Here is a 14,282-nt window from a genome sequence, read left to right as displayed (position 1 = left end):
AATTTTGTCCCGAATTTCGTTTCCGGAGTATTCTCTGCAACTAATGGCTGGAATTCAACGAAACTTAATGGAATGTTGATCAGCATGTGAAGTTGTGCACCTGGGTATTTTCGTCTGGATATTTTTAGTATTTTTAGAGTTATTGCCCTTGACTTAGTAAAATTTTGTAATTTTTCAACTTGTGTCGCATGTAACTCAAAAAGTATTTGACCTAGAGTCATGAAACTGTAACAGGAATGTTGATCAGTATGTGTAGTTGTGCACCTGGGTATTTTCGTCGGGATTATTTTTAGTATTTTTAGAGTTATTGCCCTGACTTAGTAAAATTTTGTAATTTTCAACTGTGTGTCGCATGTAACTCAAAAAAGTATTTGACCTAGAGTCATGAAACTTTACAGGAATGTTGATCAGATGTGTAGTTTGTGCACCTGGGTATTTTCGTCAGGATATTTTTAGTATTTTTAGAGTTATTGCCCTTGACTCAGTAAAATTTTGTCCGAATTTCGTTTCCGGAGTAGTTTCTCTGCCAACTAATGGCTAGAATTCAACGAAACTTTATGGAATGTTGATCAGCATGTGCAGTTGTGCACCTGGGTATTTTCGTCTGGATATTTTTAGTATTTTTAGAGTTATTGCCCTTGACTTAGTAAAAATTTTGTAATTTTCAACTTGTGTCGCATGTAAATCAAAAAGTATTTTACCTAGAGTCATGAAACTTTACAGGAATGTGTTGTATCAGTATGTGTAGTTGTGCACCTGGGTATTTTCGTCTGGATATTTTTTTAGTATTTTTAGAGTTATTGCCCTTGACTTAGTAAAATTTTGTAATTTTCAATCACAATCATCAGTCACAAGGGCCAGAAAAGGAGTTTCAAAAATGCAAAATTAAAAAATCTTGTCTGACAGTACAAGGCCTAGAGCTTTGATATTTGGTATATGATATAAACATTTAGGTCCTCTGCCAAAATTGTTCAAATTTAGCCCTGGGGTCAAAATTGGCCCCACTCCAGGGGGTCATAGATTTTCCTTATATGTATATAGTGAAAAACTTTAAAAACTCTTCTTGTTTGAAGGTACAAGGCTTCAAGTTCAAAGAATTTTACAGTTTATGCCATGATTAATATATAAATAAAGCCTTATGTCTTCAGTTGTTGTGTTAATAGTAACCAGTACTCGGCGGGGGATATAAATTCAACGAATTTGCTTGTTATTTTTCAAATTGATTTTTGTCCAGAGCATAACTCCAAAAGCCTATGAGATATTAACATGAAAAACTTCATTTAGGTGCATAGATCTCACTCAGAGGTTGTGCAGTGCACACAAGAATGATAACTCTACCTTTCATAATTTTTAGTTATTGCCCCTTGTTATTTTTCATACCTAATTTTTCACCTGAGTGGAGCATAACTCAAAAAAGTGTTTGAAATATCAACATGAAATGTCATAGGTGGATAGATCTTATTGAGAGGAATGTTGTGCGCAAGAATGATAACTCTTTCCTATACAATTTTTGAGTTATTGCCCTTTGTTTTTTTTCATGCTATTTTGTCCAGAGCTTATCTCAAAAAGTATTTGAGGTATCAACTTGAAAAACTTCAAAGGTGGATGGATTCATTGAGGAGGAGGTGCAGTGCTTAAGAATGATAACTCTACCCTGCATTATTTTTGAGTTATTGGTTCCCTTTGTTATTTTTCAAAATAATTTTTGTCCAGAGCATAAATCAAAAAAGCCTTTGAGATTATCAAAATGAAACTTCATTAGGTGGCATAGATCTCACTCAAGAGGTGCCGCACTGCACGAGAATGATAAACTCTCACCTTTTTATAATTTTTGAGTTATTAGCCCTTGTTGTTATTTTTCATACTTAATTTTTCAATTCAATTTTTTTTCTCAAAAAGTATTTGAGGTATCAACTTGAAACTTCATAGGTGGATAGATTTTACTGAGGAGAATTGCAGCACACAAGAATGATAACCTACTCTGAATTATTTTCAGTTATTGCCCTTTGTTATTTTCAGCCATCAGTATTCACATAGGTTTCAAATCTGTAATCACTATAGCCATCAGTTTTCATTACCAAAAACCTCTTAAAAATAGAGTTATTCTGCTCTACTACATATACATTCTTCCAATGAGCAAACACATTCGGCGGGGGATGGCCATGTTGACATGGCTCTTGTTGTAATAGAAACAAATAAAATAAAATAAATAAATCGTTAGCTACATTACAGTTATTTATTATAAGGCAGTTTTTATGCCCCCGGGGGCCATATAGTGATTGAAACTTCCGTCCATCCGTACGAGGTTAACCTAGAACGGCAAGTTGGATTTTTCTTTAAGTTTCTACCTGTACCAATGGCTTCTAAGTTTACACACTTACTAATCAATACAAAGTACACGATCTGGGCAAGTTTTCATAACTCTGGCTTTCATATTTACCAAGTTATTGCCCTTTTCAGCACTTTAGAAAATGAATAATGGTTAACCTAAAACGGGCAAGTTGGAAATATCTTAAGGGTTCTATCTATACTAATGGCTTTTATAATTTCCACACCTTACTTATCAATTACAAAGCACATATATTGCCAAGTTATATAACTGTTGTCATCCATATTTCCAAGTTATTTCCTTTTTTCCCTTTGAAAATATAGGGCCTTGTCTGGTTGTTAACCTGTTATTCTTTGGCAAGTTGGATTTATCTTTAAAATTTCTCCTAATTGCTTAATTTCTTTAACTGATATCTTTTCATATTTTAGTAGGTGGATACCTTTGATGGTCCTCTAATTTTTTTTTTAGAGTTAAGCGGTTTTCCCTAGGGTCAAGGTCCAAGGCACTGGTTTTTAAAAATAAAATATATACCTTTTTGCTCATACAGCCTTTTTATTTTTTAGTTAATGTCTTAGTTTAATACAAAACACTTCCTTTCGGGTTGGGCTGTAGTATTGGGTCATTTGGGTCAAGGTCAATGTTACCAATGTCAAGGGTTCACCAATGTTTAAAAATAGGATTTTTACAGGTGGTGAATTGACCTTATTCTATAGGACAGATGTTTATTTATAATTTTATAGAAACATAAACTTTTTGGAAGTTAGTGGTCAGTTGGGTCAAGGTCACCAGTGCTAAAAAATAGATTTTACACATTTGCTTCCATACAGCCTTATTAAGTGACAGATATTATTTTATATTTGGTTAGGAAGATAACTTGCAATGGTATTATCCTTTTATTGAGGTTAGGATCGTGGGTCAAGGTCACTTGTGCTAAAAATAGTTTTTTACCACTTTTGCATTACAGCTTTTATTGTGTCGCCTTTTAAAAGGTGCATTATAGGGGTTACTTTTTCGGGCAAGTGTCGGCGGCGTCTTGTGTCGGCGTCGTTGCCGCGTCCCCTTTAAAAGCTTGTCCGGAGCATAACTCGTCACTATAAGTCTGAATGACTTTCAAAACTTGGTATGCATGCTTCTTTCAATAACCTGAAGTGCAAGTGCACAAGGACCGGTACTCTGAGTTTCTTATTTTTGAATTGCCCTTTTTTTAATTTTCATACTTTAATTTTGTCCGGGGCCATTTCTCTTTCAACTAAAAAAGCTATGGACTTTGAAACTTCTAGGATGAAATCTTCATTATTAAGAAGTTTAATTGCCAACAAGAACCAGTACTCTGCATCCTAATTTTTGAGTTATTGCCCTTTGTTAATTTTCATACTTTATTTTTGTCCGGGCCCATTTCTCCTAATGTATAAAATCCATTTGGAACTTTGAAAACGTTCATTAGTGATGAAGGTTCTCATTAAGAAGAAGTGCAGGTGCACAAGAACTGGTACTTCTGCATTTCTTATTTTTTTTGAGGGTTATTGCCCTTTGGTTTTTTTTTTAATTCTTTAATTTTGTCCGGGCCATTTCTCCTTAAGTATTTAAAAACTATGGACCCTTGAAATTTTCATAGGATGATAGATCTCATTATTAAAGAAAGTTGCAGTGCAACAAGAATCGCGTTACTCTGGCATTTTCTTAATTTTTGAAGTTTATGGCACTTTGTTAATTTTCATACTTAATTTTTGTCCAGGCCCATTTCCCCTATTAAAAATTAACCTGTGAGATCAGGAACGTTGCAGTGAGGTAACCCCATTTGTTGATTTTTAGCTCTATTTTCGATAAGAATAAAGTAGAGCAAGCATTTTGTACAGTTTTTGTAGAATTTTTCAAAAGTCCATTGCATATGGCTTTGAACTTTGCACACTTGTTCACCATCATGACCCCAACCTGTAGACTCATCAAGCATTTTGACAGAATTATGCCCCTTTTCGACTTATGTTAAAGTTTTTTGTAATAGTTTCAAATATTTTCAAAGTCCATTGACATATGGCTTTGAAACTTTGCACACTTGTTCACCATCATGACCCAACCTGTAGACAGGAGGAGGTAACTCTATCAAGCATTTTGACAGAATTATGCCCCTTTTTTGACTTAGAATTTACGTTAAAGTTTTTGTAATAGTTCAAATATTTTCAAAGTCCATTGACATTATGGCTTTGAAACTTTACACACTTGTTCACCATCATGACCCCAACCTGTAGACAGGAGGAGGTAACTCTATCAAGCATTTTGACAGAATTATGCCCCTTTTTCAACTTAGAATTTATGTTAAAGTTTTTGTAATAGTTCAAATATTTTCAAAGTCCATTGACATATGGCTTTGAAACTTTGCACACTTGTTCAACATCATGACCCCAATCTGTAAACAGTAGGAGGTAACTCTATCAAGCATTTTGACAGAATTAAGCCCCTTTTTTGACTTAGAATTTACGTTAAAGTTTTTGTAATAGTTCAAATATTTTCAAAGTCCTTTGACATATGGCTTTGAAACTTTGCACACTTGTTCACCATCATGACCCCAACCTGTAAACAGGAGGAGGTAACTGTATCAAGCATTTTTTTTACTATCAAGCACTAAGAATAGTCGAGCGTTGCTGTCCTACCGACAGCTCTTGTCTTACTTTATTTTTGTCCTGGTCATTTCTCCTCAAGTATGAAAGCTATGGACTTGAAACATCATAGAATGATAGATCTAATTGATAAGAAGTGCAGTGTACAGAAACTGCTGCTCTGCACTTATTATTTTTTTAGTTATTGCCCTTCGTTATTTTTCATATTTCATTTTTGTCCTGGCCATTTCCCCTAAACTACATTGTTCACAAGGCGACACATCCGACTCGCAGAGTTCTAGTTTATTGACAGTTGTATTTCATATTTGGTAGGAAGATAACTTGCATGGTATTCTTCCTTTGGATGGAGTAAGGGGTCAGTTGGGTCAAGGTCACCAGTGCTCAAAATAGATTTTTACACTTTTGCACATACAGCCTTTATTTAATGACAGATGTATTTCATATTTGGTAGGAAGATAACTTGCATGATGTTGAATATTTTTCAACTTCACAAGTCAGAGCAATGACTTGGCAACTTATATTTTTCACAATTACACAATGCCATGACTTTGTCAAGCTATAAAACTTGTGTTTACAATTTTTTGGTGATTTTTCTGTCCATAACTGAGTGAATGGGTAAACATTTATGAAGTATTGCTACTGACAAGAATCTGAGCCGGGGGCATTTGTGTTTAACAAACACGTTCTTGTTTCAAGTTGTTTTCGCTGCCGCAAAATAAAATATACAAAAGACATCCAATGTTAGAGGCGGATTGTAAACTGTTACCAAGATTGATTCAAGAGTAAAGGGCTTTTTTTCAGCGGAAATAATTGATTCAGCGGATGTACCTTTTGATTAAATGAGAGTAAATTTCATTTCATTAATTATCTTTGTTAATATTTTTCATTGTATTTATATATTTATTTTATTTTATTGATTCCATTTTTTTTTTGCTACTGGGAATGGTCGTTACCCCTGCCCCATTGGAGCCTCTATGAAAAAAAACTGCATTGATATATACAAGGTGCGAAAAAAAACTTGACCAATATATAACAGTCGAGTTTTTTCCTATATAAATCAATGAAAAAACTGTACTGCTATATATCAATACAGTTTTCAAATGCTCATTGAAGTGTACTGAGTATAATGGGTTAGTAAGAACAAAGGAAAAGTTCCAAACCATGTGATAAGTATAAATAATGTACTGTTTACTTTTATTGCTATGAATTTACTAACTGGGTAATTTAGATGGTTTTTTACCTGATATATTGGAAAAAATTATGTCAACAATTCCTTGCAATAAATTACTATTTGTTTACATGTTTAGTTTCTTAGCGTAGGTTAGACTGTAATACCGTATCCTTTCTGTGTATTCTTACTATTGTGTCCTTATCAGAAGCTGGATGAAAAAATGTGATTGTAAAACATTAAAAAAATTCACATGTAGACTAAAAATAACATAATTTATATATAATTACTGTTAGTTTGTTGTTTATAGTTTAAGATGTTAGTCATTGGGAACAAATTGTACTAGTTTGTATATTAAATTATGATTATTATCCCCCGCTGAAAAATTTCGGCGGAGGATATAGAAATAGTCTCCGTCCGTCCGTCCGACCGTCCGTCCGTCCGACATTTTTGTCCGGAGCATATCTCTAAAAGTATTTGAGTTATCAACTTGAAACTTCATAGGTGGATAGACCTCATTGAGGAGGAGTGCAGTGCACAAGAATGATAACTCTACCTTGCATGATTTTTGAGTTATTGCCCTTTGTTATTTTTCAAAATTGATTTTTGTCCAGAGCATAACTCCAAAAGCCTATGAGATATTAACATGAAACTTCATAGGTGCATAGATCTCACTCAGGAGGTGTGCAGTGCACAAGAATGATAACTCTACCTTTCATAATTTTTGAGTTATTGCCCTTTGTTATTTTTTATACCTAATTTTTCACCTGAATGGAGCATAACTCAAAAAGTGTTTGAGATATCAACATGAAATGTCATAGGTGGATAGATCTTATTGAGGAGGAATGTTGTGTGCAAGAATGATAACTCTTCCCTATACAATTTTTGAGTTATTGCCCTTTGTTTTTTTTCATGCTATTTTGTCCAGAGCTTATCTCAAAAAGTATTTGAGGTATCAGCTTGAAACTTTATAGGTGGATGGATCTCATTGAGGAGGAGTGCACTGCACAAGAATGATAACTCTACCTTGCATAATTTTTGAGTTATTGCCCTTTGTTCTTTTTCATACTTAATTTTTCAATTCAATTTTTTTCTCAAAAAGTATTTGAGGTATCAACTTGAAACTTCATAGGTGGATAGATTTTACTGAGGAGGGATGCAGCACACAAGAATGATAACCTACCCTGCATTATTTTTCAGTAATTGCCCTTTGTTATTTTCAGCCATCAGTATTCACATAGGTTTCAAATCTGTAATCACTATAGCCATCAGTTTTCATTACCAAAAGACCTCTTAAAATGGAATTATTCCGCTCTACTACATAATTTATACATTCTTCCTATGAGCAAACACATTCGGCGGGGGATGGTCATGTTGACATGGCTCTTGTTATTTTGTAGACTGTGGCACCAGCTAACAGGGAACAACAGAGTACAGGTTTGTTTGTTTGTTTGTTTCATTTTACGCCTTTTTCCAACAGTATTTCAGTCATATAGGCGGGTAGTTTCCTAACCATCGTTCCTGGAGAGTTACACCAGTACTAGATTACCTTCCTCCGCGCTAAACTAGCAAAGCACCCTCGGGGATCGAACCCACGCCAGAGAGGTAACTGGATTAGAAGTCATTGACTCTAACCCCTCTACCACAGAGGCGGTTAATTGACAGTTATCTATACCTTGATGGTACATGTATATAGTAACCATGTCTCCTCAGAGAGACATCTGAACTTAGTGGTGACAAAATAAGCAGTATATGGAATATCTACTTTCCTGAAAGTTTGTTTTTTTTCTGAATCAGAAATGTTAATGGAATGTAAAATGGAAAGGGTCTTTTTTGATTAAGAAGTTCCTAATTATTGAGTATTAGATGATATTATAATTAGTTATATATTATCTTTCTTTGTGAAAAAAGGAGTGTCAAACACTGAAAAGGTTGTATTGTATAAATCATTTTCTGTGTATAGACAAATAAAAGGAATGTCTTTGGCTGAGTGGTTAAGGTCCTAGTCTACAAACCACTTGCCCCTCACCACTATGGGTTCGAATCTTGACAGGTACTTTGGATTCTTTCATGTGTGGAAGCTATCCAGCTAGCTTACAGAACATTGGTGTTTCTACTCAGATGTTTGTTGATAAAGTTAAAGTTAAAAGTTGTTAATTATTGAGTATTAAAGGATACTACTTATATATTATGTTTCTTCGTGAAAAACCTCTTTTTCAACCTCTAAAGAGGTTGTGTTTTATTAGTCATTTTCTCTGTAAAGAAAAATAAAAGGAATGTCTGTGGCCTAGTGGTTAAGGACATGAACTTCAAACAACTTGCTCCTCACCCCTGTGGGTTCGAATCTTGACAGGTACTTTGGATTCTTTCATGTGAGGAAGCTATCCAGCTAGCTTACAGAACATTGGTGTTTCTACTCAGATGGCCATTTGTGTTCCATGGAAGGACACCTGAGGCCACCAGAAAACATGGAAAGTCACCTGTGCTGTGTTGGAGCAAGGTAAAACCCAACAAACTTATTCTTGTTGACAAGGAAACTTGTGATTGTTGATTGTTTTATTCTATTGGAACTTGAATGCTTATTTTGTAGTTAATTTTACAGGGAAATACCGGATAGAAGAAAGGGAGATAAGAGCTAGAATGGATAGCCCAAATATCAGAAAAGTGCTTGAGCTGGGATTCAGTAGAGATGTTGTGATGAATACATTACGTAAAAGGTTGAGAGAAACAGGTTAGTTTTTATTTTAGTTCTATAACAAATTCTGACCTACGTACCGATCATTTTGTTCAGTTTTGAAATTTTGTTAAGTTAATATGGGAAATGAGCCAGGGGAAAAACATTGTTAAATATCATTGGATCAATGCTTTCATTTCTGTATAAAAGACATATCTTTAAGATCTATTGTTCTCTTGCTTTTCTGAAAGAATTATACAAATAATACAGTGTCAAATTGAAGGCAAGAAAAAAAGGAAACATTTAGGAATTTTGCTCTTTATGCTTGTGGTCTTTATGCCTGTGATAATGAAATGCTTACACAATGTATTACAAACAGAGGTAATATTTATTATTTTACACCCTTCCTCAATGCAATTATATTCTTTGTATTTAAGAGTTTGACATATCTCTAATTTAGTGTTAAGGAAGACATTTTCATACCCTTGACTAGTGTCAGGCTAGTTGCCAAAGTTAGTTAAAATTGGCATTTAGTTCAATGTACAAAATGTATGTCAAAAAGAAAATTGTCATTAAGTGAAATATACAGCTCTCTCATTCTATAGTCAATATTCAAACAAGAAGTTATAAACTGGTGACTTTTTTCCCAAGGTGATGATTTCCCTTCCATAACAACTTTAATGGAAGCCATTTACAAAGAGGAGGCAGAAGAAACCAGACGGCAATCCCAGAATCCACCTCAATCACAGAATAATGCACCATCCCAGAATGCAACACAATCCAAGAATTCCTCACAATCATCTGCTATCACAGGATCTGAGAATGTATCAGATCAGACTGGTTCTAATGATATTATTGAAGAAATTGCTGGTATGACTGATCTAACTGTAAACCAGTCTGAGATCAACAAAGATAAAGGAAAACAAGATCCTGGAACTAGTAAGAAAAAGCCAGATGTGAAAGGTTCCTCCAAAAATGATATTGCTGATGATATGAGTGGCAAATCATCTCCACATGTACATGCTCAAGGTATTTGAATATTTTTTGTGCAGAAATTTAATTTCAAGATAACTATCTCATCCTTGTTATGTAGCAGTATTTTGTTAGGCATTTTATTTCCTTGACAGTTTTGTTTTATGTCAAAATTATTAAACCCAATGCCAAAGCAGAAAAAAGAAGGAAAAATATAGTAATATGGCATTATTTTAAACATAATATATTTATTTAAGATTGATTATAATATGTTAAATCCGTTCAAGTTTTTTACCTGAACTACCATCTTTAACCTTAAGAATGCTGGCAGTGACTGACTTTATCCTTTGGACCAGTGCAGACCATGATCAGATAGCACAGATCAGTGCAGACCAAGCCCAGCCTTGACATCTGTGCTGTGTCTGGTCATGATCTGCACTGTTCGCTCTGAACTTAAAACAAGTTAAGAATTTCCCTAAAAAAGCTTCATGGTTTGTCCATAATATTGCATGATGGGCAAGTCCATTTATGATAATTAAGCAAGGTGATCGTTAAATAATAAATGAGTCTATATATTTTCAGTTATTTGCTTTTTTCTCATTCACAGCTGATGATCTTATGAAAGAAAACATAGAGTTAAAGGAACAGCGATTATGTAAAATTTGTATGGTATCTGATGCCAATGTTGTGTTCCTGCCCTGCGGCCATCTTGTTTCCTGTGCAACCTGTGCTCCGGCTCTTCAGCAGTGTCCAATTTGTAGGGCATCCATCAAGGGAACCGTCCGAACTTATATTGCATAATTTGTCAACCATTACCTCACTGAGTTTTTGTTGTAGAATTTTTTATTTTTTTTACATCTCTTGGATACTTTATCACTAAATGGAATGAGTTTCAAAGTTTGTTTTTTTACTTAAAATTTGTTAATGTCTTTTGTTAGTTTGATAGAGTTTAACCATCAAATTTGCCGGAACTAAAAGGGGTTAGCTTTTTCCACCAGTATAGACCCTTGTCAGCCAGCATAATCACTCTGACCAGGCTCTATATTTTTGTATTTTGTGAATGAAATCCTGTAAAATACAAATGGACTGCTCCAAATTGAAAACAGGGAAATTCCATTACACAAATTTAGCAGGTTATGGGTTAATATCAAAATTCTGAAGTAAAGCAAACAGAAGTTAAGAATCTGGTAAGACTGTATGCTCGCCTATATGGTTCAATCCTGTTGTTGAGGATATATATAAACCAAACACACATGCAAGGGTGGAGGATATACTGTCTCTTTGCTGTTGTCATCATATCAAAGACCCAGAGAATAAATCCCTTCTGAGTTTGTGTAACAGAATTGCCTAGCTATTTCAGTTGGAACAGTTTGTTTTATTTTAAAGGCACATTCTGTCTCAGAAATCCACCTTTTTCAATTCTCTTGAAATATTATGCATGTGTTTAATAATGTTTTAATGATGGATTTAGAGCACATTAGATGTCCAACAACTGAAGAAAATAGTGTTGAACATGACATGATGTGTCATAAAGGTAGTATAATGTAAACAAAATAATATTTTTGACATGCATACAAAATACTAATGCACTATAATTATGCCAATTGCCAACATAGCCAAAGAACAAAAAATAATTCCAACTAAGTGGCAAATGAGTAAATTTTTGGAAGATACCAAAAATAAATAAGTTTCTGAGTAATAAAAATGATTGCATTTCTGAGACATAATGGGCCTTTAAGGGATTTCAATTATAAAATACAAAACAAAAGTTGAGCAACCAATTATAATAATAGAGCATGATCAGGTTGCACAAATATATGCAGGCTTGCCTAGCCTGGGTGCCAGTCTGTGGATTTTTTATGTGCTTCTGTTCTGCAAATCGTGATATTATGAAAACACAAACAAGTATGAAATGGCGCGTATGTTATAAATAAGCAAAAAATATCAACGCTTGAACCCCAGGCTAAGTCTTGCCTGGCCCTCTACTGGTGACAGTGGCTTATCATTTTTTAATCCAGCAGGTAAAGGGTTTAGAAATACTTCGAAACTCATTTTATATTTATTATTATTGTTTTTAATATGATAGATGGGCCACAGTTTTGAATGGACCATATGATTATGTTGACCAAAGTAGTGAGAAACAACACTTGTGTCTGTTCAGCTTACTATGAACAAATATATTTTTACCTTCTTTTTTTTTCAATTAACATTGCTTTTAATAACTTTAAGTTTTTCTCATTATTGTGTCACCTGCTATAGAGTAGGGGTGACATATAGAGATGACTTCTCCATTGTCTATACATTCACACTACCTTATAAGGATAGGGGCTATCTAAATGTAAACAGAACAAAAAGAGAACAACGAAGTTCATACTGTTACAATAGAGGAAGGGACCAATGACTTGAGATTGTTGTTGGACCACCTTAGGTTCAAGGTCAAGTCCACAGGTTCAATTTAGATCTGCCTAATTTTTACTACATACATGTATTTATTTTATCTCATTTTTTCTATCTCTCTTAAAAAGTTAAGGTTGCAGGTGGGAGGTATGAATACATGTAGCTTAGTTTTACAAATTAGGGCATGAATTAATCAATACAAGCTTCTCTGATCACAATTTTATTGCCATTTAAATATTTTGTTTTCTGGCATATTAGACAAGATTAACTATTGTTAACAGCAGTGCTAGAAAAACCTGTCTTAAACCACTCCGTGTAAGACATCTCACATGCTTTAAATGACATCATTCCTACATATCTTTTATGAACAAATTGCGTTCTTAAGATGACATCATTTTGTCATTATGAATGAAGTTGTAAATTCATGTAATACTTGGGGCGTCTGTGGACAAGTGGTTAAGGTCGTTGACTTCAAACCACTTGCTCCTCACTGCTGTTCGAATCCCGACAGGGACTTTGGATTCTTTTATGTGAGGAAGCTATCCAGCTAGCATACGGAACGTTGGTGGTTCTACTCGGGTTCCCGTTCAAGCCTGAAATAATGTACGGAAGGGCACTTGAGGTCTTTCTCCACCAGTAAAGCTGGAATGTTGCCATATGACGTATAATGGGTCAGTGTGACGTAAAATCCGATTAAACAAACAAATCATGTGCTACTATGACAAAAAAGTGCTAAATAAAAATTTTAGTTTGCGTTATTTCTTTCCCAAATATGATTTATAAGTTATATGCAAGAAAAAAGAAATAAACATTGGCTATCATCACAGACGGATATATCTCGGCAGAGCCATGTTACCCTCTGGTCTGTACCTGCAACTGGTGTACAAGTCTTATACTATACTTGTATAATTACCTTGGTATGTGGAGGTAAAGTACTTGGTGAGTCATATGGTTTCAGTTTATGATTTTGTTGAAAACAATAGTTATTCACGTCTAATGCAACTAATCTTCAATTGTCAAGGTTTTTCTTCATCTATGTGCTTTCTTGGTTATTATTTTTGTTCCATTTTGAATAGAGCTATTTGTAAACTTTACTTTTTATATTTGATTTTTTGATATTAATATTTGGATATTGAATAAGTTCTAGTTCTCAGGTATTAGTTATATAAATTTGCTTAAACCTCCTTAAATTTTGAAAATATTACATGAATTTGTATTTTGTTTCATTGATTTTGCCAGTGTGTACTTTGCATAAAATTGTGCATAAATTTGTTGGTTTGACCTGCCATCTTTCTATCACACCTTTTATTGTTTCTCAAACTCTCTTTTCACTTAATGGACTTGTCCATCTTTTAATCTGGACGAAACCATTCATTAATTTTAGGAAAAAACCGAGCTCAGTGATTCTAAAATAAATTTTTCTTCTTCTCTCCATTTTGCTTTAAGATATACTTTGCTCACTCTTGAGACACAGAAATTTATTGAACTCAATGAAATTCTTACTGAATACAGTCTAACTTGCCCATGCGACCACGTGTATTAAGCGACTTTTGTCTTAAACGACCACTTTAAATTCCCCCCGATCATTTTCTCTCTATGTTTTTAATGTATTAAGCGACTTTTGCTCAACGCGACCAGCGACCGCTAATTAGTCACCTAATTGAGAGCAACCTTTTCATTAAACGACCACTTTTACCTGTCAAGTAATTGTGATTTTAGACAACGCCGCCTCGTAATGTCATATGTGTCAACAATCAAAACACAACAAATAAATGTGTGAAAATCTCTATTTCCCAAACCGTTTTAGCGTAAGCAGTATACGCGTGACGTGTATTATCCAATAATATCGATTAAACAATGCAACGCTCCGCCCCTACTGATGTGGTGTATACGCTTCGCTTGTTGACAATTAGACTGCATTGAATTGACCTTGAACTTGATCAGCAATTAAATTAGATGTATTTTGTTTATTTCGAATGAAAAATGCACGACAGAAAAAACATCCTCACTAATAGGGTTTTCGTGTTGGAGACAAGGAAAAGCAACGGAGAAGTTAAAAAAATCTGGAAAAAATGTCAAACATGTACGTAATGGATCAAAACTGTTTTGTAAATAAATAACAGAAAG

The 14,282-nt window shown here is 34.2% G+C and overlaps 1 protein-coding gene across 2 annotated transcripts in view; it reads left to right on the top strand.

Moving 5' to 3' along the window:
- The window catches only part of LOC132744639 (baculoviral IAP repeat-containing protein 3-like), a 34,022-nt gene extending 20,360 nt beyond the window's left edge, over positions 1-13,662 (top strand). For both annotated transcript variants that reach the window (XM_060733400.1, XM_060733399.1), the window contains exons 4-7: positions 7,513-7,549; positions 8,715-8,843; positions 9,438-9,815; positions 10,366-13,662. In XM_060733400.1, coding sequence (XP_060589383.1) covers positions 7,513-7,549; positions 8,715-8,843; positions 9,438-9,815; positions 10,366-10,559 — 738 coding nt within the window. In that variant the 3' untranslated portion in view covers positions 10,560-13,662. The remainder of the gene's footprint in view (positions 1-7,512; positions 7,550-8,714; positions 8,844-9,437; positions 9,816-10,365) is intronic.
- The last annotated feature ends 620 nt before the right edge of the window (positions 13,663-14,282 follow it).

This window comes from Ruditapes philippinarum, unplaced genomic scaffold (genome assembly GCF_026571515.1).
Source record: "Ruditapes philippinarum isolate M1 unplaced genomic scaffold, ASM2657151v2 ctg643_1_1_1_1, whole genome shotgun sequence".
NCBI classification, from domain to species: Eukaryota; Metazoa; Mollusca; class Bivalvia; order Venerida; family Veneridae; genus Ruditapes; species Ruditapes philippinarum.
The sequence above is the reverse complement of the archived record's forward strand: the minus strand, read 5'-3'. Positions and strand labels throughout refer to the sequence as shown.